Raw genomic sequence first — 26256 nt, 5'->3', positions numbered from 1 at the left:
TTAAGATTGACCCATTAGTTTTTGTAGATATCAAAGAAATAGAAGTTTACATTCTTGAAGTTTCAAAAATAACTTTGTAAATCATCATATATTATTATAAGTGAGAAGTTCCAAAGTGAAAAGTTGAATTACCATTTTGCCCTTTTATTAAATTAAAATTTGATTAATTATTTAATTAAATATAAATATTTTAGTTACATGATAGTAAAATTTAAGTCCTTAAGCTCTTTATTAATTAAATTATTATTTTCTTGATTAAAACAAAATATTATAAAGTATAATATTAATTAAATATTAAAAAATACTCCTATCATATTTATTAATGAGTCTAAGTTCAAATAATCTCATATTTGGAGAAAATGAAAAGTCTCATTACAGAATCTCATAATAATATTATAGGAGAGCAGTTACAATTAAACTCTTCAACTTTTGCTTTTGATCTTTTTCAAAGTAGGCTCTTATTATTTTTTGTGTGGATTTATTTTGCCAGAATAATTGCTAATTGCTTTTAGTGAGATCTCTACAGTTTATTTTTCATGATATTGATGAATTGCTGAATAATTGCAAGAGGTTTACTGTTAACCGGCTTCTCTGCCTTGATGCTCAAATTGCACATTTGATTAAAAAAAACAAAGGTAAGTAACAATCTATTTCACATGGTACTGCTTGCGATAAGTTTATGTAATATAAATCTTGTCTTCTTATGAAACACCATGAATGAACAAGATAGTAAATTAAATCATCATATTATTATGTGAAAGTACGTTAAATTTTTTTATAAAAAAACCGATAAGATAGGAGTTTAAAATTTATTGTCCGATGAATACTTTTCAAGTTGTGACTTTGTGGTAGTTGAGGCACAAAAATGACGAGGAGAATTTATTGATTATAAATTATTTATGTATTTGTATGCATAATACTTGTTCTTCATCATAATTAACCGTTTATTTTTAATTCATTTGGATTATAGAATTTAGATGTATTTTAATTTTTGTGAAATGAAAACGTTATCTTTTTCTTTTGTCACTTTGGTGTTACACTTTCAATCTCATTCTACAATTTTTTTATTTATTTTATTAATTATTACTCTCTTTAAATTTTAGAAACTACGAGGATAAAAATATTGAAGTGTCATCTTGACGTAAAATGCATTGTTGGCTAAGAAAAGAAGAACATTTTTTCTGATAGTGCAAGTTAATTTTAAATTTCACTTAATTTGATGAAGCTTTTCTAAATCTAAACAAAATTCTAAACAATCCTATTATTTGTGCTCTATTTGGGGTTTTGTAATAATATATACGTCTGTTCATATTTTTTTTGTAAATTTGTTAAATATAATACATGCATTTATTAAATTTAGAGAAAGAATGTAACATTTTGATTTTTCTCCTTCCGCCAACAATTAGTTGATAGTATTTTTGGGATGTCCATCAAAATTTGTCTACTTTATGAAATCATGTATAATTTTAAACTTAGTTCCTAATTTACCCTTATCATCAATTATATTTATTTCCTCGTTACATTTTTCAAGACATTATATTTATTATATTCAAATAGTGATATAGTAAAATTAATCTTCTATATATAGTTTCATAAGAAGGGTGTAAAGTCAAGGAAATAGTAGATAAATATTGTTGGATAGATGGAGTACTATTTTGTATTTTGCAGAAATTTTATAATAATTGAGGGATAACGTGCAACACACGTTCTAAGTTCTATTGTGTATGTGTCTGATGCACGCAAAGTTTGGCTGGATCTAACAGAAAGGTTTGATACAGTTAATGGATCGAGAATTTTTCAATTGCATAGAGAGATTCATATAATAGTTGAGGGAACTATGTCGATTGCTGAATGTCACTATAGGTTAAGAGACCTATGGGATGAATATGATTCTCTTATGTCATGTCCTAGTATTACTATAAGTGGGAAGAGCTTAACCCAAAGTTGAATTATCGTTTTGACCCTACAATATTATTAAATATTAATTTATTAAAAAAATTGCTGATAATCTCAACCTTAATTTAATTCTCCAAAAACGTATAGTTTTTGCTCAGCGTCTCGATCAGTGTAACAACCTTTTCCCGACACTCAAGTTCAAATGTTTTAATTTTCCACGCATCCAAAACTTTTTCAGATTTTTCACTCATCTATATAAATGTCTAGAGCAACATGTTATTGTCCATTGATCAGTTTCTCTTTTCTGTGCCTCATTCAAATACATCACGTAAACTTTTTTTTCTTCTCTTTATTTATCAAGAGTTGCTTTGTTTTCCTATTTACTTTGAATGTCTTTATCTAGCTTATTTCGTTATATTCTAGTCTTTATCAGGAGTCACTCAGTTCTTAATAATATTGTTATTTTTGTTATGTCACGTAAAAAAATTTTATCTGTTTATCAATAGTCACTTTGTTTCTCCTGCTTTCTGTTTATTCCTTGGGAAGTTTGAAATTTGGAGTAGGCTATTCGAACTTTTGCTTATTTTGATTTGGGATTTTTTTACATTGTTCAGTTTCGCTTATTTTGACCGACTGGTTTAGAAAGAATTTTCTTTTTCTTTGTTTTGTTAGTGTTTGGATTATGAAATTGAGTTATGTGGTGTTATTTTTATCATATATATATATATATTAGTTTAATGGGTGATTGAAATTTATTTTTATATTAATTATAAATCAGTAACATAAGCAAAGAATGTGAAAGATCATTCTTTCTTTTTTGGACTGTTGTAATATAGATTGCTCATTTTTTTGTTTTTATTTATTTTGTTTAGTTTTTGGTCTATGAATTGGAGATTTGGGAATTTGAGTTTTGCAGGCATCCTTTTGAAGTGATTAGACCTTGCTTCTTTCTTCTTTTTTTTTGGTATAAATTTCGCTTAAGTAGATAAGCTAACAAGTTGAAAATGCAAACACTAATACTCGCATTAGGATAAATTCACGTCACACCTTTTGCGGTGTGGACTACCATTATTTTGTTTCTCTAATTGAAAAATACAGATCTTTTCAGTTACAATTAGTAATCAACAGACATCAGGTCAAAGCCACTGCAAGTGTAGATGAAGCAGTCTGAAGACTTGTGGGCTTTGCATTCTCTACCTGTCTATCCGCGGCCTCATAAGAGACCGAATGATTCAGTTGAATATGCTTATTGTTCATTGAATCGAGCTTGTATTTTACATATCATACATTTATATTTTAGAAGTATTTATACTAATTAGCACGGTATGCACGTGTTCCAAAACTAGTATTACTTATAAAAGTGGAAAGCTCCAACCTTTAAAGTTGAATTACCGTTTTACTCCTTCATTCTATGAGAATGTTATAAATTAATTAAAAAAATAAATATTAAATAATAAAAAATAAATCATATAATATTATTATTATACTAAATATTAAAGTGGGAAGGTGTTAAGTCAAATGTATCGATATTTATTTAGCACATGAAAATGTATGTCTGAATTACACATTGTGGAGTCGCGCGATGGAGATTGCTCTGTTTGGACGAAACAAATTGAGATTCATTGATGGTTCAATTTTACGAAGTGATTTCGATGGACCTTTGAAGAAAATCTGGAATCGATGCAATGCAATTGTGATCACTTGGCTTATCTACAACGTTAGTCAAGATCTGCTTAGTGGCATTTTCTATTCATCAAGTGCAAATCAGGTATGGCTAGATCTCAAGGAACGATTTGACAAAATCAATGGATCTAGACTTTTTCGATTGCATAGAAACATTTTCACTCTTACTCAAGGGACTTTGACTGTGTCTCCTTATTATACAAAATTGAAAAGTCTATGGGATGAGTATGATTCAATATTACCTCCACCTAGTTGTGACTGTCATAAGGCAAAGGATTATATGGAACAGATGCAGTATCAGAAGTTACTGCAATTTCTAATGGGCTTGAATGCAAGTTATTCTCAGGTAAAGAGGCCATATTTTGATGATATCGTGTCTTCCTAATGTTAATCAAGCTTATGCATTAATCATACAGGATGAAAGTCAGAAAGGTATTGTTGGTTCTATTCATGTAAGAATGGAATCCTTAGTTATTTACTCTAGTAAAGGTGATAGGCCTCCACTAGGGGTGGGCATTCGGCATTTCGTTTATTTTTATTTTTATTTTTTTGGTTTTTGGTTCATGTAAATTGTGTACCGAATACCGAACAGAACTATCATTTTTGTTATTTCGGTTCAATTTTTATTTCGGTTTGTTTTTTTTCCAGTTTTTTGATGGGTCTGCTTAGTGGGCTTTTTAAAATTTTAAGCTTAACAATTATTTTATTTGATTTTTCAACTTATGGGCTAAAAAGTAAAAATAGACAATACATCAAAGAAGTGCATTACTAATTTACTACCAAATATCAATATGTCAATATGCCATTAGGCATTAACACCACAAATTTTAAATTCACAATGTCACTAAAACACACAATTTTTAATTAACAATGACACTAAAACAAAAATTGCATTGTAGATTTGTAGTTAATGTCTTCACAAATACAACATAATAACAATCTAACAAGTAACATTAAAATCTTTCATGAGCTCATGATAAACAATAATAAGCAACAAACAATGTATTTTAAACTTCTTGTCTTCTTCCATGAGATTACTTTAAATTCAAATGTCAACAATAACAAACAACAATAATGAGTTTCTTGACTTTCTTCCATGAGACTGCTTTCAACTTTCAAGTGCAACGCGCTAACAAAATTATTTCTTCATTGTCTTGACCCTTGGACCTTTTAAGATAAAATCAAATGTTAGAATACTACTTTTAAGATTAAAAAATGATATGATTAAATGTATTAAACTCACCGCTTGCAAGTCAATCATAGATCAACAATGGAAGAGTTTCTTCCACTATTTGTCTTCTCTATAAATAAGAAAAAGAAACATGTCACACAAGATACAACACAATAAGTATTTTATTTTTTTCCAAAAATAAATAAAAATAAAAAGTGTTACCAAGTTCAATTTTTTCAAGAAACTCCAAACTTTTTTCAACACAAATAGGCTTGGTTTCTTGTCTAAGCCAATCTTCGACACAAATAAGACATTGCACACATTTGAGAGTCAATGAACTTCTAAAGGGATCTAGAATACGACCACCGGTGCTAAATGCACATTCCGATGCCACACTCGACATAGAAATAGTCAATACATCTCGAGCCAACTTTGAAAGTACAGGAAATCTAGGATAATTAACTTTCCATCAACTCAAAATATCAAAATCTCCAGATTCAGGCTCTTGGTCTTCAAGAAGATATTTATCCAACTCAGATTTAACACCTAAGCTTCCAGAATCTTGTTTTTGTTTCTTCATGTGCAACTTAGTTCTCAAAGAATTTTTGGACACATTTTGAGAAATACCACAAGCAGAAGAATCAGATGAAGATGAATGACTTTTGGAACCTTTTCCATACTTACTTACGTATCGCAAACAAATCCCTCAAGTAAGCCTCTACTTTCGTATTCATTACATTTCCCATTTCTTCCCCAAGTAATTCTTCAAGAGCAAAACTAACATACACAAATTTATTGCGAGGATCCAAAACAGAAGCAATAAAAATCATTTTTTTCATTTTTTTAGAAGTATCCCAATATTTCTTGAATTTTCTTTCTCCCGAAGCCATTTTACTCAAATCAAGGTCATCACTTGCCATACATAATTTCAAATAAGCATCAAGTTCACATATATCTTCAAAATGAACATTACAAGTAACAAACCGTGAACCTGAAACTTTCAAAGAGAGCTCATAAACTTTTTCAAGAAACTTTGTGACATTCCTCACATTAGCCCAATCTTCATATTGAATTGAACCTGCGATACTTCCTTCTTCACAAACATCAGTAGCAAGAAAAGAATTAAAATTACCATCATAAAGATCAAACCTCTCAAAAGCCTTCTCAAACTTTTCTGTTGTGTCTAACATCAAATAGGTGGAATTCCACCTAGTAGGAACATCTAAAGATAAGATCTTATCACATTCTATATTTTGCATTTCAACACATTTCAAGAAGTTTCTTGTCTTTGAAGAAGATGATCTAACATATTTCACCATTTGTCTCACCCTTTTGATAGAAGGATCAATTTCTTTCAAACCATCTTGCACAATTAGATTAAGTATATGAACCATACATCTCACATGGAGATGCTTACCTTCCATCAGATTAGTTCCCCACATATCTAATTTTTTGGACAACTCTAAAACTGCCACATCATTTGAAGAGGCATTATCAACCGTAACAGTAAAAACGTTATCCAACTTCCAATCAAGTAAACAATTACTAATAGACTCAGTCAAATGTTCACCTTTATGACTAGTGATAGGACAAAAATTCAATATTCTTTTATGAAGCACCCAATCCCTATCAATAAANAGTTCATGTTTCTGTTGTGAGACAAATTCTTGGTTGTATTTCTCTTAAAGATTGTTTCAAATTTATTCTCAATTCACCATAAACTTCATAACAATCCCTTGTTATGGTTCTACGAGAAGGAATATGAAACAAAGGTTGGACTTTACTCATAAACTTCTTAAAGCCTTCTTTTTCAACAAAACTAAAAGGTAGTTCATCCAAAATTATCATCTTAACTAAATCTCTCCTACATACCTCTTGTCAAATTTCCAAGTCTCTAAATTGTTACTTTGAATATTTAATAATTTTTTAATACCGGGTGCAACAGTTGGAGGTTTATACACTTTACACCGATAAGTCAAATGTTGTTTTAGTCCACTTGTTCTATTTCTTATTGTATTGACATCATAGTATTGTTTACAATGTAAGCACTTTGCTTTAACCGAAACACCGAACCGAACCACCGAAATTCTGAAAAGCAAAGTGCTTACATTGTAAAAATACTATGTTGCCAATACAACAAGAAATAGAACAAGTGGACTAAAACAACATTTGACTTATCGGTGTAAAATCTATAAACATCCGACTGTTGCACCCGGTATTCAAAAATTATTAAATATTCAGAGTAACAATTTGGAGACTTGAAAATTTGAGCAAGAGGTATGTAGGAGAGATTTAGTTAAGATGATAATTTTGGATGAACTACCTTTTAGTTTTGTTGAAAAAGAAGACTTTAAGAAGTTTATGAGTAAAGTCCAACCTTTGTTTCATATTCCTTCTCGTAGAACCATAACAAGGGATTGTTATGAAGTTTATGGTGAATTGAGAATAAATTTGAAACAATCTTTAAGAGAAATACAACCAAGAATTTGTCTCACAACAGAAACATGAACTTCGGTGCAAAGAATCAATTATATGTGTTTGACTGCTCACTTTATTGATAGGGATTGGGTGCTCATAAAAGAATATTGAATTTTTGTCCTATCACAAGTCATAAAGGTGAGCATTTGACTCAGTCTATTAGTAATTGTTTACTTGATTGGAAGTTGGATAACGTTTTTACTGTTACGGTTAATAATGCCTCTTCAAATGATGTGGCAGTTTTAAAGTTGTCCAAAAAATTAGATATGTGGGGAACTAATTTGATGGAAGGTAAGCATCTCCATGTGAGATGTATGGCTCATATACTTAATCTAATTGTGCAAGATGGTTTGAAAGAAATTGGTCCTTCTATCAAAAGGGTGAGACAAATAGTGAAATATGTTAGATCATCTTCTTCAAGAATAAGAAACTTCTTGAAATGTGTTGAAATGCAAAACATAGAATGTGATAAGATGTTGTCTTTAGATGTTCCTACTAGGTGGAATTCCACCTATTTGATGTTAGACACAGCAGAAAAGTTTGAGAAGTCTTTTGAGAGGTTTGATCTTTATGATGGTAATTTTAATTCTTTTCTTGCTACTGAAGTTTGTGAAGAAGGAAGTATCGCAAGTTCAATTCAATATGAAGATTGGTCTAATGTGAGGAATGTCACAAAGTTTCTTGAAAAAATTTATGAGCTCACTTTGAAAGTTTCAGGTTCACGATATGTTACTTGTAATGTTCATTTTGAAGATATGTGAACTTGATGCTTATTTGAAATTATGTATGGCAAGTGATGACCTTGATTTGAGTAAAATGGCTTCGGAAATGAAAGAAAAATTCAAGAAATATTGGGGTACTCCTGAAAAAATGACCAAAATGATTTTTATTGCTTCAGTTTTGGACCTCGCAATAAATTTGTGTATGTTAGTTTTGCTCTTGAAGAATTACTTGGGGAAGAAATGGGAAATGTAATGAATACGAAAGTAGAGGCTTACTTGAGGGATTTGTTTGCGATATATGTAAGTAAGTATGGAAAAGGTTCCAAAAGTCAATCATCTTCATCTGATTCTTCTGCTTGTGGTATTTCTCAAAATTTGTCCAAAAAATCTATGAGAACTAAGTTGCACATGAAGAAACAAAAACAATATTCTGGAAGTTTAGATGTTAAATCTGAGTTGGATAAATATCTTCTTGAACACCAAGAGCCTGAATCTGGAGATTTTGATATTTTGAGTTGGTGGAGAGTTAATTATCCTAGATTTCCTGTACTTCACAGTTGACTCGAGATGTATTGGTTATTCCTATGTCGAGTGTGGCATCGGAATGTGCATTTAGCACCGGTGGTCGTATTCTAGATCCCTTTAGAAGTTCATTGACTCCCAAATGTGTGCAATGTCTTATTTGTGTCGAAGATTGGCTTAGACAAGAAACCAAGCCTATTTGTGTTGAAGAAAGTTTGGAGTTTCTTGAAAAAATTGAACTCGGTAAGACTTTTTATTTTTATTTATTTTTTGAAAAAATAAAATATTTATTGTGTTGTATCTTGTATGACATGTTTCTTTTTCTTATTTATAGAGATGACAAATAGTGGAAGAAACTATTCCATTGTTGATCTATGATTGACTTGCAAGCGGTGAGTTTAATACATCATTTATTTAATCATGTCATTTTTTAATCTTAAAAGTAGTATTCTAACATTTGATTTTATCTTAAAAGGTCCAAGGGTCAAGACAATGAAGAAATAATTTTGTTGGCATGTGACACTTGAAAGTTAAAAGCGGTCTCATGGAAGAAAGTCAAGAAACTCATTATTGTTGTTTGTTATTGTTGACATTTGAATTGAAAGTGATCTCATGGAAGAAGACAAGAAGTTTAAAATACATTGTTGTTGCTTATCATTGTTTATCATGAGCTCATGAAAGACTTTATTGTTACTTGTTAGATTGTTATTATGTTGTATTTGTGAAGACATTAACTACAAATCTACAATGCAACTTTTGTTTGTGTCATTGTTTATTAAAAATTGTGTGTTTTAGTGATATTGTGAATTTAAAATTTGTGGTGTTAATGCCTAATGGCATATTGACATATTGATATTTGGTAGTAAATTAGTAATGCACTTCTTTGATGTATTGTCTATTTTTACTTTTTAGCCCATTAAGTTGTAAAATCAAGCAAAAAAATTGTAAATTTTAAAATTTTAAAAAGCCCACTAAGCAGGCCCATTAAAAAACCGAAATAAAAAATCGAACCGAATTAATAAAAACCGAACCGAAATAACAAAAAACGAACCGGATCGAAATATTTCGATTCGGTAGTAGGTACACAATTTAGAATAACCGAAAACCAAAAAAACCAAAACTGAACTGAAATACCGAATGTCCACCCCTACACAATTTAACAACATCAGGCAGCCATATCCTACGAGGAACTTGTATTGTGATTTTTGCAACACGAAGGGACATGTTAAAGCAGATTGTAACAAACTAAAGAAGTGTGATCACTGTAATGCAACTGGTCATGTGAACGACAATTGCTATTTGCTCATTGGATATCCTGATAACTTCAAGGGTAATAAGAAGGTCAATGCAGTGATGGGAGATTGTACTAACTCACAGAGACAAATGCAGAATATGCAGGATCATATGGAATGGAAAGCACATACAGCTATGGGGAAGCAGTCACCAGGAGGAAATCAAGTCATATTCATACAAGAGCAGCTACAACAAATGGTGCAAAATTCCTCACCAACACAGCTTAATCAGATATTCAATTTGTTGAATGAGAACAACAAGATGATAGAGGAACCACAGAAAGGTGCTTATATGGAAGGTAACCATTCTATTTCTTCCTTGAAATGGATTATAGATACAAGGGCTACTAACCATATGATTCATGACCACACTCACTTGCATTCTAAGACTATGATGGGAAGCCTAGGGAAGGTGGAATACCTACAGGTGAATCAGCTATAGTATCTCATGTTGGTAGTCTGAAGAATAATGAGAATGACCAAATCACAAATGTGTTGTGCATACCAACATTCAATTTTGATCTCGTCTCTGTCCAAACTGACAAAAGAATTGAACTGTAGTGTTGTGTTTTATCCTACATATTGTGTGTTTCAGGACATCTTGTCTGGGAAGGTCAAGGGGATTGGTGATATAGAGGATGGATTGTATGTACTGAATTGGAAAGCAAATCAACAACATGCAAGGATTCAAACTATGTCTGCAGTTAGAACAGATCCAGCTCTTTGGCACAAGAGATTAGGACATGTTCTCATGGGAGTAATCAAGAAAATAAAAGAATTTACTTGTACTAGTTTTAATATTGATCAATTTCTCATTTGTCCACAAGCTACGCAGACTAGAGTCTCATTTCCTGCAAGTCACACTGTAGTAAATGAAGTTTTTGACTTGGTACATATGGATGTTTGGGGTCCATATAAGGTTTCTACCTACAATGGAATGAAATACTTCCTTACTTTGGTTGATGATAAATCTAGATGGACATGGACATTTTTACTGGCATTAAAGTCTGATGTAATTGTTGTATTAGACAATTTTTGTTGATGATAAAGAACCAATTTGAGAGATGTGTCAAAGTTTTCAGATCTGTTAATGGAGGTGAATTTTTGAATTTCACATGTCATGATTTTTTTGTAATGCATGGTATTATTCATCAAAGATCCTGTCCACACACTCCTCAACAAAATGGAGTGGTGGAAAGGAAACATAGACATTTGTTGGAAACTGCAAGAGCTATCAAATTTCAAGGCTGTTTACCTGATAGATTTTGGGGAGATTGTGTGGAAGCTGCCACTTATATCATTAACAGAGTTCCTCTGTCTGTACTTGGAGGTAAATCTCCATATGAAATGTTATATCATAATCCACCTTCTTTAGCTCACATTAGAGTGATTGGTTGTTTGGCATTTGCTACAAATCTCAGAAGGGATGATAAATTTGCACCTAAGGCCAGAAAAGCAGTGTTATTAGGATATGTTGTTAGTCAAAAAGGATACAAGTTGTTAGATGTTGAGTCTAAACTTGTTTTTGTCAGCAGAGATGTCATTTTCTTTGAAGATATATTTTCTTTTCAAGCACCAGGGTTGGTTGAGGTAGAACATTATGGACCTCTTATATCTTCACATACAGAGGATGCACTTACACCATGTGTTATTTTCAAGCCCGGAGTACAAAATGGTAATGCAACTAGGGAGGATAAGTATGAAGATCCTAGTTCACTTAAAGATAATGAGCATGGAAATTTTAGTCCATGTACATCCATTGACCAGCCCCACACAGAAACACATACACATGATGATCATTCTCAGGCTCAGAATGAGGATTCATCAATACAGCCTGATCATGTTGATGGTATTCCACCTATTGTAGCTAGGAGATCTACCAGACATGCTAAGCCTTCTATCTGGCACACAGACTACATATTGACAAAGCTAAAGACTACATCTGGTAATTGTTCTTATTCTATTGCTAATGTAGGAGATTATCACAGCATCTCACCAGCATATAGGAGTTATGTGACCAAGTTCTCTCAAGAAAGAGAACCACTTTCGTATCAGGAAGCTCTACAAGATTCTAGGTGGATTCTGGCTATGAAAGATGAGATACAAGCACTGGAAAATAATCGTACATGGGAGATTGTTCAATTGCCTAAGGATAAGAGGGCAATAGGATGCAAATGGGTATACAAGATAAAATATAAGGTTTATGGTGAGATTGATAGGTCCAAAGCTATATTGGTAGCTAAGGGCTACGATCAAAAGGAAGGATTGAATTATCAAGAGATTTTTTCACCTGTCTTAAAAATGGGAACTGTAAGGGCTGTAATAAGTCTAGCTGCTGCAAAACATTGGCAAGTACATTAGATGGATGTGTTCAATGCCTTTCTTCAAGGAGATTTTAATGAAGAAGTATATATGGAGTTACCACCTGGATTTGTTCACAAACGGGAGAAAGGAACAGTATGCAAGCTCATCAAGTCACTTTATGGGCTCAAACAGGCCAGCAGGCAATGGAACATTAAATTGACTACATCACTAGTTGATTCTGGCTTTTAGCAGAGTCACTATGATTACTCATTATTCACCAAGTGCAAAGGAGAGAGTTTAGTAATGGTATTGATATATGTTGATGATTTACTTATTACAGGGAATGATCACAAGTTGATGTTAGAAACAAAAGATATTCTGAGGAACATGTTCAAGATTAAAGACTTGGGTGATTTGAGATATTCTTTGGATATTGAATTTGCCATAAATGAATTAGGGATACTTATGCATCAAAGAAAATATTGTCTTGAGTTAATCTCAAGCATGAGTTTGTCTAGTTCAAAGCCAGTTGGAACTCCCATTGAGCTGAGTCAAAAGCTTACGACTGCATAATTTGACTTACATTTTCCTAATGAATCTGGAGATGATAAGGTGCTAGATGATCCTAGTGTGTATCAGAAGCTAGTAGGAAGGTTGCTTTATCTGACAATAACAAGACCAGACATAGCTTTTGCAGTGCAGCTCTTGAGTCAGTTCATGCATAGTCTTAAAGCATCTTACATGGAAGCTGCAATGAGGGTGGTAAGATATGTCAAGCAAGCAATAGGACTGGGTATACTTATGGCAGCCAATACAACTGATCAGTTAATTGCATACTGTGATGCAGATTGCGCTGCATGTCCAAACAACAGAAAATCAATTACCGGTTACATATGGAGGTTCTTTAATCTCATGGAAGTCAAAGAAACGGGATATGATTTCATGAAGTTCAGTTGAACCTGAGTATAGGAGTTTGGCCTCAACTGTTGCAGAAATTGTATGGTTGGTTTTTAACTGCCTGTGCATATATATAGTGACAGTAAATCTGCTATACAAATTGCTGCCAATACGGTCTTTCATGAACGAACTAAACATATAGATATTGATTGTCATTTTATAAAGGAAAAGGTTCAGCAAGGGATGGTTCGACCCTTGTATCTAAAGACAACAGAACAGCCTGCAGATTTATTCACCAAAGGACTTACTCAACTACAACACACATATTTGCTTACCAAGCTAGGAATGAAAAATGTGTTTCATACTCCTAGCTTGAGGGAGGATGAGAGGAACAAGTTAAATATACAGCTGTTAGTTAGTTAGTTAGAAGATTAGTTACAGTAAATTAACAGATTACGAGTCATCAGTGAGTTAGTTAGGACTGTAAGTATTAGATTCACTATTTCTCTACTGTATAAATAGAATAGCTTGTAACAGATTTTCATAATTAATTTTTCAATACAATCTTCTCTTTCATAAATCATAACAGTATTTGTGTTTGAAAATCTACTTAAAATGGACAAATAATTTTTTTTAAAACTCAATTATTTATATTTTCTAAAATGTGATATTATAATCTCAAAATATTAGCAATGTGCAACACCATAGATCTCCACCCTCAATAAAAGTTTATGTTTGTAATCAACATACTCTCCTTTAGCAGTTGCAAGTTTTCTTCCCATAATATAATCTCCTTTTAAATTATGAAGCTCCTCCTCTATCGATCTTAATATGCTAATCCCGTTATCTGTATATGTGTCACCCTTTATTTATTAATTAATCCCATAAAGAATAATATGTTTATATGTTTAGTAACAATTTAACTTTAAAATATCTATTTTATCTTTTATGAAATGTTAGTATGTTTTATAGCCACACAAATACATGCAAATTTAAGAGAAGACATTCTTATTTCAATAATAATAATTATTTCCTTGAATAAGTTTTATTAGGTAATTGGAAAAAGTTCACAGAATTAAGCATGAGCCAGTGACACATAAGTCTTTATTAGGTCTTTCATGCTAATATGAGGAACTAACTTATTTGCAAAGACAAAGTTACAATATAATATTCCAAACAAAGGAACTCTAATAAGCTGAAGGCATATTATCATTGTAAGGATCACCAAATGCTGCAACATTGCCAGGCCTTGAAAATACAATCTACAAGGTAAGAAGCACCACTAGATCAGTTGTTTTACTTCTCAAATTTAGTGAAACAGTTTCAACATTCATAGTAAAAAAATAAATGGAATAAGTGTGTGCATTCTTTTACTTATGAATTCCATGTTTTCAATGTATTTCATGAATGCTAAGTATACAAGTATTTCCATGATCAGAATTATGCTATTTACATATGCATGTCTCACATTATCAAATTTTCATGACTCGTGATGCTTTCAAATAAAGTATCTTTCAGTATATTTTCATATTTCATGATATATGATGCTTTTTAGATAAAGTATCCCTTGGTATGATTTCAGTTATCGTCATTTATGAGCTACTCAGTATGCATCATTTATCAGTATGATTCAGTATAATATCAGATTGTTAGTTCGAAGCTGAGTTGAGATGTTAGCTCGAACTTGATATGAAGTTTTGATGATTTAACAAACTTATCAATCTAACAAGGAACCAGATCCTTGTTATTGGAACTGCTAACAGTGAGATGAATGACAAACTCATTGTGAGGTATATTTGTGTGCTATCATCAAAAAGGGGAAAAATGTTATATTCTAGGTGTTTTGATGATCCTCACAAATGCAGAGACCTGGTCCCTGTCAGAGTGCTCTCGTCCAGATACAAATGGGGTACAACCGTAAAAGCTATCATGTTAGGTGGTAGGTGAAAAGTGCAGCGTCCTACACCTATTAGAAGAGCGGACGAGATTGTATGTTTCAGTATCTCACACATGCAGGGACCTGGTCCCAGGCAGAGTTTCCTCCATCAGATACATAATTGGTTACAGATGTAAAGTTGTCACGTCAGAGGTTGGTGAGGCGTCAGTGTACTAGACCAATCAGAATGGAGGAGGGTGTTTGTCCAACGGATAATAGCTCTTTATGTTTGATATTTTTAGCATGACAAACGTCATATTATATTCATTCATCCAAAGAAGGAAGTCAGTCAGCAAGCCTTTTCAAGAACTCACAAAGAAGTTTTCAAGGGACCTCGTCCCCGCAAGACTGCGACGTGAAAAAGTTAAAAGACAATTGTTAGAAAAGTTGTCACCTCTGATGTGGTAGGTGCACAACTTTTCCAATAGCAGACCTTTAGCTAATGGGATGGGCTCAACGAATTTGTGGTGAATTGTATTATCTCTTTCCAACAAACACAAATTCAAGTTTTGGCAAACAAAGTTTTGGATTTCAAAAATCCAAAAGCTCAAAAAGCAAAGGTCATCTTCAAAAAGGATCATCCTAAGATCAACAGGGACCTGATAGAGTTGCAAGCTACCTAGTTGTCTTAGGATTATTTCATCCATACTTACATTGTAAATCTGATCCTAATCTATAAAGGATTCAAATTCTTTGGTTTGTTCAAATGTCTAAGTTAGTTGAGTCAAACTAATTTCGTGGGCAACCTTGTGTGTTGCTTAGTAAAAATCCCAAGTCATCCGGAGCGTGGTGATTTAGTGGGCAATGTTGCTTAGTTGAATCCTAAGTTGTCTAGTGGTGATAGCTTAGTGGGCAGAGTAAAATCTGCTTAGGCTCTTCAAGCAGTAGAGTTATTGCTTGGTTGTGAGATTAATAACTTTTTCTCACGTTGTTGTAATCGGGTTTCACTTTTGCTTGTGAAGATTAGTGAAAACGGTTGAAAATCCTGTTTGATAGGTCGTGATTTTACTCCCTTGAGCAAGGAGGTTTCCACGTCAACTGCCTGTGTTGTGTTCTTTATATTGTTTAATCTTCTGCACTGTTTTTGCCGTGTCAAGGGACCTGGTCCGTTGACTGATAGTGGACGCCTACATTCTAACACAGATTAAATTATTACTATTTCCAGATTTATGCATATTTCCAGTGGGAGTATACTTAGCACTGAGCGGACTTTAGGGATGAAAATTTTCGTTTAGTGCCTGTGGACTTTTAATAGCAATTCCTAAATCCCAGAACTACGTGTCACCATACAATTTGTCTCAGATAGACATTAACTTAGTGGATCCACATTAGCTCAGGTCCCTTACGATGGCAAGTATTTGACACTTTCTTTTCGATGTGGGAGCAATGCACCGAACACATGGTTTATATCGGTTTTAGTATATCTCCCACAATCAGACTTCCAAATATTGCACTACCTTGTACTAATGTATTTCAGCCCAGTATATCTCAGTTTTATGTTATTATACTTGGTCTTTGCATCAACCTTTTTTACAGATTCAATCTGTTCAAATATCATGTTTATTTTGCATATTCCTCATACTCAGTATGTTCAAAAGTACTAACCGCACAGTTTCTACCTATATTGTTTGATAATATAAGTTCTGACACTCATCATCAGGCCTACAGTTAGAACAGATCCACCTAGTTTGCAGTAGCTTTGGTGAGTCCTTATCTATCCGAGGATGATCCCGTTATCTTTGATTTCAGTATTTTCTTTTAGTTTCAAACAGTTGGAGTTAACTAGGGCTTTGTCCTAGTAACTCATGTCAGTAGAGCCTTTCAAACAGTCAGTTTAGACTTCCGCTTATATGTACTCATATATTTTGTCTATTGAGTTGTTAGACGACTTCAGATTAGTTCTGCATACAGTTGTTCTCTTGTGCTATTTCATGTACATCTTAGTGTCATAATATTCATGAGGTTATCTTGAAGTCACTTGTGGCTCTAAGCCCCGTGTCACGTCTAGGGGTAGTCTTGAGGCATGACAGTATATCGTCAACATTTACTTTTTGTCCATATGTAAGATTAAATAGTCAACATGTATGTCCAAACAAACATTAGAAAAGTTTCCTGCATCTTTGGAGGTGGTTTTACCCTATGAAATATTTTGAAAGATTTGTTACCATACCTGATAATCTCCTATTGTGCGCGTTTTGAATCCAGCAGCGCAGTAGTCAAAGTAGTACTCCCATGTCCTGATGAACTTGTCATCGAATCCCAAAGCACGAATTTGGCTAGGGACACAGAGTTATCAATAGTGGAGTATCAGCAGTTAGAACTGATTTAGCTACAAATGATTCATGAAGAAAGAGGGTTTACTCAGCATAGAAGTTGTGGACTTAATTTTTGTTTTGTTACCTTTTGTTTTTCTGGAAGTTTCTTCGCCAACATCTCAGTGTTTGATAGTAATGAATTCCTATCTCTTCCAGGTGAATTACGCTGCATTTATAAAATGCTTTCAGAATGAAATGTTTTTAAAAGATTGAGAAGCACAAACAATGATTTCTTACCATAATCTGGATGTAGCAGCCATGGCTGATGTTACTCGACTTAGTGAGGGCAAGCATCCACCTGGGAATATGTACTCTTTTATGAAGCCCGTGCTATGCCTATATTCGTCATAACTCCCGTCTGGCATTGAAATGAACTAAAGAAAGCCAACATTTGTGAAAAGCATAAAGAAAGGAAGTGAAATATATTAGGGTGACTATAACCAAATTACCTGCAGAGCTAGAAGTCCATCTTCTGTTAGTGCAGATTCACAGCAAGTAAAGAATTCCTCCATGTAATCATGACCAACATGTTCTATCATCCCGCTGAAAATGATAATTGGTACAATTGTAGCACTGACTCGACATGTAGTGAGTAATCCAATAAGTCAATATGTATATCGGATAAAAGCTCACATTGATATAATCCTGTCATACTTGTCCTTACTTGGGATTTGGCGATAGTCACATAGGATAAATGTTATTTGACCCTGTGGAGAAGTTTCATTGAATTGGATATTAATGGACAACTATAGCTTCAAAGTTGCAAGTGCTAAGCAGATTATCTTCTTATGTTAATCTTTGAAAGACAAATGTAAAATGCATCAAACAAAAAAGCACTTTAGTTAATCTTGTGTCGTAATTTCCCTACAGGAGCTGAAACTGGGTGAAGGTTTAGTCCATGAAGTGGAATTTCCTAGTTGCTTTATCATTTGATTCAGCTTATAGAAATTATCTGTTAGTGTAAGCTTCATCTTAGTCATTGTAAGTACTATACCTGAAGTCCTGCTTGCTTAACTCTCAATTGTGCATAATACTATACCTGAAGTCCTGCTTGCTTAACTCTCAATTGTGCATACTCCAGCTGCTGCTCGGAGAGGGTTATACCAGTATATTTACATCCTGTTTGCTTGACAACTTCCATCGCGAAACTTCCCCAACCAAATCCAATCTCTAAAATGTGATGTTCCTTCTCAACTTTTGCCTAAATAGAGTAGCAGAATCAGATTATGCCTGAAATTTACATAGAAATGGGAGAGATTTTTACTTAGTTGATGACTTACCTTTCTAATGAGAACATCGATCTTTCTCAGCTGCGCATCTTTTAGGTCTTCATCCTCGCTCTATAAAAAATATGAAATAAAAATAGATCACCATGAAATGAGATAAAGAACAGGAAATGTAGCTTAGCATACGAAGAAAAAAGTGGCAAGCATTTAAAAGTTTGAGAGATAAACCTTGAAAATAGCACATGAGTATGTCATTGTCTCATCCAGAAAGAGTGAGAAGAGTTCATTACTCTGGCAAAAACATGGCCAAGATTGAGTACTTCAGTTTCAATAGTGGCAGTTGGCCTCCCCTACGTACTTTGGGTGATGTAGTTTGCAAGTTAATTACTTACCACGTCATAATGGCGAGAGATATTTCGACGAGCCTGAGTCAGTGTGTTTTGATTTGAAATATGTCGATAGAAGTACTTTGCAGATGATAGCGCTGCTGTAAAAAGCACCGGTGTCCACCAGCCTCTAAATCCATAAAAAGTGATGAAGAACTTTCATAATAACAGAAGTTTATGTTTCTTCATTTCAGGTCAGTAAACTATTGTACCTATACTTGCTAGTCGGTTTAACAGATTCTTTCAATTCTCTGTTTGCAATAAATATCTGCAACAAAAATCAGGAAACTAATCACCAACCAAAAGCTATTCACAAAGATATCGACTCAGCTCAATCCTCACCATGATAAGATTAAGAAGACCATCATTCTTATCAACAAAAGAAAAATCCCCATGAATAAAAGCATCAGCGAGACCTAGGTCAGCTTGAGTTGCAACCTGTAAGAGATGTCACAGAATTAGTCGTCTTTTTTAGGTTCAACTTTTGATAAGTTGAAGGTGCAAAAGAAAATTTCAAGTTACCTTCCAGTAAAACTGCATATTACGAACTGTAAGAGAAACTTTGAGAGAGCATTTCCTGTCTCTTCCTTGGAAGGTGAAAATTGTACCTCCTTCTTCCAACAAGCTGTATGTCGCAACAAGTAAAGTTATTATCCAGATATCTTTCATTATCGGTAATAAAATAAGTCACGATCCACATGTGCGTCAACTTGTATATGAGCTCTAACCAAAGAGATTGGAATAAAAGAAGTGTAGTTTCTCAATACATTAGTGTTCTGCATATTAGTGTCATCCAGGCATCTGTCCAGCACTGTTTCGGGACTTAAGTAATTCAAGATGAAATTATTATCACTCACATTATGCATCCTGTTTGAATGTAACTTCTGAAAAATCTAGTAACGAGGAGGCGTGCTCCAGTTTCAGGCCAGGTTGGTACCAGATACTTGGGGTTGTACAGAATACTACAATTCCTTCTAAGCATCCCATCTGCAGCAATCACACCCGCCTGAGGAGGAACAAAGATGTCAGAGTCATCCACATAAGACTCCAAATTGTTTTCAGAGAGTAAAAATCTTTATTAGCAGAGGTGGTACTACCTTTAGTTCATTCTCATGGAAGCCATAGCCTGAAAGTATTGCAATAAATACACATCAATAAGCAGTGAAACACAAAGTGAAAAATAAACTGTTTGTGATGCAAGTGTTATAGATAGTGAAAAGGTAGTGAATTAAACAAACCACTAGGTTGTTGTACTGAGTCACTGGAATCAAATTGAAATAGAAAGAAAAGGTAAAAGGTGAATATAAGATTTCGTTTGCAAAGACAGTTTAACAAGATATTTTAGTTCATATAATTAGAAATTGGAGTCAGTTTATCTGTAAGAAGTCATAATCTTAGTTGCGCGTACTCTTCACTTTTGATGCCGCACCCGTCTCGGATACTACAAAAATACACTACTTTTGGCGAATCCGACACGCACCCGTTGGCATTTTTTAAGAGCCCGAACAACATAGGTCATAATACTCTCTTAAAATAAATTCAAACTTATAAACTGCAATTTCCGAGGACTACAATAGTGGGTTCTGCAAATAATTTAAAGGGAAAAGGGTCCGATATACCCCTCAACTTTGTCATTTGGAGCTGATATATCCCTCGTTATGAAAATGGCTCATATATGCCCTCACCGTTATACAAACGGCTCACATATACCCCTGCCGTTACAAAATGGCTCACATATACCCTTCATTTAACGGAAGTTAAAAAAATTAGTTTTAAATTTATATTTATTACTTTTAATTTTTAAAAAAAATTATTTAGGGGTATATATGATTCTTCTATCAAAGTTCAAGGTTTAATTTTTTTAATACATAAATTATTTTTTGACTTCTTTTAATATAATTATTTGAGTTTCTTATTCTTATTTTGTTTTTTCCTTTCATTCCTTTGTTTAAAGAAAAAATTTTAACTATTTTTTTTGTCTATATTGTAATTTGATTTTTGTATTCGAAGAAAAAATTTGGTCATCTACAATAAGTTTTACAAGAATATTAGTGAAACATAAATAAATTTGATTATCAAAATAATAATTTTAAATTAGTCATTGAAACAAAAAAAAGTCAAAAAAATATGTTTGACGAGGATTAGATTTACTCATATGGGATTATATATTGTAGAAAAAAATTATAAAAAGTTAGATTAAAATATCTTTTTTTTCATTTCCGTTAGAGGAAAAGGGTATATGTGAGCCATTTGTTTATAAGTAGGGGTATATATCAGCCAATTTCATAACAAGGGGTATATCAGCTCCAAATGACAAAGTTGAGGGTATATCAGACCCTTTTCCCTAATTTAAATGACAATAGTGAGTGGTACAGTCCTTCAAGTTTCAGTTAACGGAACTGGTTCTCTAAATCGAACATAGTTGACATAACAGCAGACTAATGCACGATAGCAGGTCACAAAGGAACATCTATCTTCGACTTCAAGAAACTCTCAATACTCTGCATAAAAAAGAAATTCATACCTTGATATGCTCCACAAAACCATATTCCTCTCTTCCCTTGGATTTGATGTAGCTCACGTGAAGCTTTTGATGCAGCAACTGAGGGAAGCGCATGGCTTGTTCTCCATTTAACCAATGTATGCTCTGGTGTATGAGGAGGATCGAAGGTTACGAGATAAGGCAGCTCTGAGTCACCGAGATTCTGTAAGTTTACACAGCTCATAAGTTACGAGAAAAGACTCCCCACTGAAGAACATTATCTTCTATTTTCTATAGGAAGTCCTAATCACTGTTCCAAAACAGACCTGGATTACATTGAGCCAATATGTTGCACATCCTCTATTATTTATGGTTCCAAGAAAGTTACAAGCACTCCATGCTGCCGGGGCATGAGGCAGGAACGTTTTGTCTTGATGAAGGTAAGTATCACTGTCACATAGGAGGAGACCATGATTTTGCATTTTGACATCAGAAATCTTATTAAGTAGATGTACCATTTTAGCATGATATTCTACCCTTTAAGGAGAGCTCATGGTCGTGGTTAGAATTTTAGAGTCGGAATTACAAACTATTTTAATCTTGGCTTCCAGTACCATTTTCATATTAGCACAGAAATCTAGCAGGTTGTAACTGTTTATATGATTTAAACCAGCCACCATTAAAACATGCATAATATATAAATGTATCATTTAACTTGACTTCAGTGGACATCTATGCCCTCCAAATCTCGGTATGTATAATTACACACTTAAACTGTATAAAATTGAACAGGAGACACAATTGACCTACATAGAGTCCTATGTGGCAATTCGCATCCTACATGGCATACTACGTGTAATATGCCACATAAGATGTGTGTGTCGACTTGTTCAATTTTATACAAGTTTAAGAGTCTACTTATGCACACCCGAAATTGGAGGGTATAGATGTCAGCTGAAGCCAAGTTAAAAAGCACATTTATGTATCATGCCTTAAAATATTCATTTTAACTGAACTTCTCTAAAGCACAAAATAGAACTCCTCTGATGATAGAAAATATGTATAGGAACATGGCTATATTTTGTTACCTTTTCTTATAGGAAGAAAAAACAATTAGTTACCTGTAGACATAGTCGAAAGCACCCAGTATTTTTGTTTCATCATATGTTGCCTCTTTGCCTAACATTTTCAGAGTATCTGGTGCATGTACAGCGATTATGCATCCATCATATACTTCTATGGAACCATCATTGCAAGCTATGGTACAACCTGCAAGGGCTCTTTACTTTACACTTAGAATCTGGACTAGTTTTTAACTATGTGATAGCGAAAATAAAGCTGTCCGGAGATTTTTCTTAGGTAAACACCAAAAGATAAACAACATACAGAACTCTTTCAAGAAGACGAAAATAAAAACCAAGCTAGACCTTCTTCATTTGTCGATACAGAATTTACTTCACAACCAGTTCTTATTTGGCAGCCTCTTTTCTCAAGCTCCTCCTTAGCCTGCATCGGTTAATGCCCCATAAAGGATGAACCATGATAAGCAAATCTTGCAAGGAAGTGAAAATTGGTAACTATGAAAAAAAGTCACCTTGTTTACATATGCATCTGATCGCCTTATAGTGAGCAACTGAGGGAGATCAAAAAGCTGTATAGACACGATAAAATGATGTAGGTAATTCAAGATTAGTATCTCAAAATGCAACACATTCAATAATAGGTTATAATCTACATATATACAAAGTATTCTAACTTAATAGTAGGTAAGAGAATAAAAACCTGCATAAGATGGCGGCCGCGAAAAAATGAAAGAATGGAATAAGCAGAAAATCCCATTACTCCTTCCGAGGGGCAGAACCAAATTGAAGCACATATTGGAACCTGTGAAACATATATGTGAATTGCTTATTGCAAGATTGATCTTTTCAATGGACAAAAAGGCAAAATACAAGTATCAAAATCAATAACAAAGATAAACAGCAGTGTCACCAGATAAGCCTTCTGAAATGACTCCGAATAGACATGTGACTCAATAAATTGCCCTAATGTTTCGTTGCGATCAATGTCAGGATTGTTGTCCAGTTCTTCAAGGTAACTGCAATGCAGAGAGAAACGTATTCATCAGATAACTCTTACACTTGACATAAATAAATTAAGTGCACAAAATAGAACAATTTCATCCATTTCCATCAAATGCATGATTTTCAAATGAACAAAGAAGACTTTGTGCTCTTAATTTCTAATTATGAGATCAGTAAATCAACAAATTGGTCAACAAATAACAAATACTAATAAGAAGTCACATATGAGAAGATTAAAAAGTTATTGACACCTTATGACATCCTGTTTGAATCTGATAATTTCTCTAATCATTTGCCAAAAATACGGATTCAAGACATTCTTTTTCTGTGCAAACAAACTAGAGAATCCATTTCGAGTACCCCATTCACAACCACGGCCTTGGTCTAAGCTCACTGAGAATGACATATCAGAGATCTCCAAATCAACTCCAAGGAACTCAAGAAATTCCATCGGATCGGGATAAGTTACCTGTCAAATACAGCATTTCAGCATCCACATATGCTCACCCCAAAAGATGGAGTTAAAATAACTCTAGCTACAATCATTTCCAATTGAATACGTACCCAAAGAAGGATACAAATAACTTTTTTGGGTTTACATATGAAATTTGATTGAACAAACCAATGATTTTACCATAGAAACTCAAAATGATGGGATTTGCCTCGAGCAATTTTGCATAAAGTAAAAATAACAATAAACAAAAACTGAGTGTAATGTTGATCATATACCTTTTTAGTTTCTACTTTGGCACATCAATATGCATCACAACTGTACGCCTAACTTCCAAGGTATTGTCTGGTAGAATTTTGGGCTTCGAAACGTTTTATTACATTGGTCTTTAACCCCAAAAGGCATATAAACCGGCGAATGCATAGAAAAATGAACAGGTTAAAATCCCTTAACTTTTATTGTTTTGCGAGTTTTATATCTGAACAATTAGGTGCTCACAGACCCTCGTGGCCTATAATTTTTGAATTATTGAGAGTTGTACATGAGATGAAACAAGTCTTCAAAATGAGTTCAAGTGATCATTTTTAACAACTAAGGAAGCTCTTAATATTTTTGTTTAAAAAAAAGTATCTTTATCTTTTTCCTTTATTTCCGATAGATTCTTAGCTTGTTCTTCATGTTCGTACCTTTTTTCTTCGTTTAGACAGATTTCGCTTTGCATATATATTTTGGGTTTTATTTGAAATTTTTCATTTCATTTCTTGTTTCAGTCTTGTTCAATCTTAATTTTTGGTAGTTCGCAGACTATATTCATGAGAATAACAAGCATGCGACAGGAATTAACCTAACACGACTGAAATACCACAATAGGACAGGAATTAATCAAATACAAATGGACCTCAAATTCGAAACAGATAACCATTAGTATAAAAGATACAATTTAAACATGCATGTATGAGTTCATCGTAGTTCAGGGGGACCAAAAAGCTTAGGTGTGGAACTCGCATGACGACGATAGTTAGGAGGTTTTAACCTATTCACTCAGATTTTTATTTCACATATAACTATAAATTGTATGCAAACTTACTTTAACTGCAAAAATATCAGTGCATGAATAATGGATGCCATGCTCTTAGACAAACATCTTAGTACATATAATACAATGCACTAAATAGATGGGCACACATAATGAGTCACAAAATGCTTATAATTAAACTACTTTGATCATACTATAAGTTTACTCAAACACCCTAGGTATAATACATAGGTGTGCCTTTAATTTTGGTTCAACTAACACATGTATACATGTCCTCTAACTTAGGGTGTGCACGCACAAGTAGACATTTAAACTTATATAAAAATGAACAAATACACTCATTTGTCCTACATGTCGTACTACATGAAATTTTGTGTCCTATGTGGCGACTTACATGTACTATGCTATGTAAGACCTGTTTCTACTTGTTCAATTTTATACAAGTTTTAGTACTTACTCCTCTACACCCAAAGTTGGAGGATATAGATGTCAACAGAAGTCAAGTTAAAAGAACATACTTTATGCATACACTTACCTGATCGAAGATCATAAAGCCAGGGGAAAGATCGATGTCGTCGATGATGACAGTCTTATTAGCATGGCAGCTGATATAATTTTCCTTCTCATAAACTACAACTTTGACACCAGCTTTTGCCAATTCATATGCAGAAAGCAGTCCACTTATCCCGGCCCCTACCACTGCTAATTTCATGTTTAAAACTGCAATTACAATATAGATTAGAAAAGGTAAATGGATATATATATATATGTCAAAAGTATTATGTGGTCATGAGTTACACATTCACCAAACTTTTTAAAGTACTGCTGGGATTTTAAAAGTTGAATGCATTATTGGTGTTAATGATTAAAGTAATAATGGTGACAAACATAGCTCACAATGAAATTAAAGAAATGAAGTGATACAGTTAGCTATAGTTTCTCCTAACGGAAAAGGGTCTAAAATACCCTTTAAGTATTGAAAATGGTACAAAATTACCCTTCATCCACCTATTGGCTCCAAAATACCCTTCCCACCCACCTATTGGGTCCAAAATACCCTTGTCATCCATCTTTTGGTTCAAAATTGACCACTTATTTAACGATTTTATATTTAAACTATTTAAATATTTTTAAAATACGTGGCGCTCAACTATTTGTTATAATTTAACTTATTAGTATAATTTATAAATCAATCCATTACCCACCCATTACTAATTAAATTCCTCTTAATAAACCCGTCACGTTATTAATGCAAGCTACTACCAATTGAGTGTTTTTAAAAATTATAGAAGTAAATTATCATACATTTAAGTGGCTAAATAAAAATCACCGATAAACTTAAAAGTCTGACTATGTCCATCTTAATTATTCTTAC

At 33.4% G+C, this 26256-nt stretch overlaps 1 protein-coding gene across 2 annotated transcripts; it reads right to left on the bottom strand.

Moving 5' to 3' along the window:
- Window positions 1–13961: 13961 nt before the first annotated feature.
- LOC107015997 lies at window positions 13962–25670 on the bottom strand. 2 transcript variants are annotated; one of them, XM_015216466.2, is made up of 24 exons: window positions 25417–25670; window positions 23646–23863; window positions 23303–23408; window positions 23093–23194; window positions 22905–22961; window positions 22738–22816; window positions 22432–22579; window positions 21637–21760; window positions 21353–21533; window positions 19926–19954; window positions 19686–19834; window positions 19351–19453; window positions 19171–19266; window positions 19041–19096; window positions 18835–18958; window positions 18671–18733; window positions 18497–18556; window positions 18256–18417; window positions 17850–17923; window positions 17666–17759; window positions 17454–17590; window positions 17302–17382; window positions 17072–17177; window positions 13962–14227 (listed from the first exon to the last, which is right to left on the bottom strand). In XM_015216466.2, exons 1-24 carry the CDS (start codon window positions 25591–25593, stop codon window positions 14153–14155), a joined length of 2601 nt encoding a protein of 866 aa, XP_015071952.1. In that variant the 5' UTR covers window positions 25594–25670; the 3' UTR covers window positions 13962–14152. The 2 variants fall into 2 exon arrangements, with proteins under 2 accessions (XP_015071952.1, XP_027772592.1); XM_027916791.1 differs by lacking the exon at window positions 23646–23863 and having other exon boundaries at window positions 13977–14227; window positions 25417–25529.
- Between the last annotated feature and the right edge of the window lie 586 nt (window positions 25671–26256).

The sequence above is a fragment of the Solanum pennellii genome, chromosome 4, assembly GCF_001406875.1.
Source record: "Solanum pennellii chromosome 4, SPENNV200".
Lineage (NCBI taxonomy): Eukaryota > Viridiplantae > Streptophyta > Magnoliopsida > Solanales > Solanaceae > Solanum > Solanum pennellii.
This window is presented reverse-complemented; position numbering and strand designations above follow the sequence as displayed.

Bases quoted from the DNA above. Each gene is read 5' to 3' on its own strand.
- LOC107015997 (XM_015216466.2), bottom strand. From the start codon at position 25,593: ATGAAATTAGCAGTGGTAGGGGCCGGGATAAGTGGACTGCTTTCTGCA. The intron at 22,817-22,904 runs GTGACTTTTTTT...TAACCGATGCAG, and splicing joins CAGATGCATATGTAAACAAG to GCTAAGGAGGAGCTTGAGAA. The intron at 17,591-17,665 runs GTAATTTGGTTA...GGCTTTCTTTAG, and splicing joins ATGGACTTCTAGCTCTGCAG to TTCATTTCAATGCCAGACGG.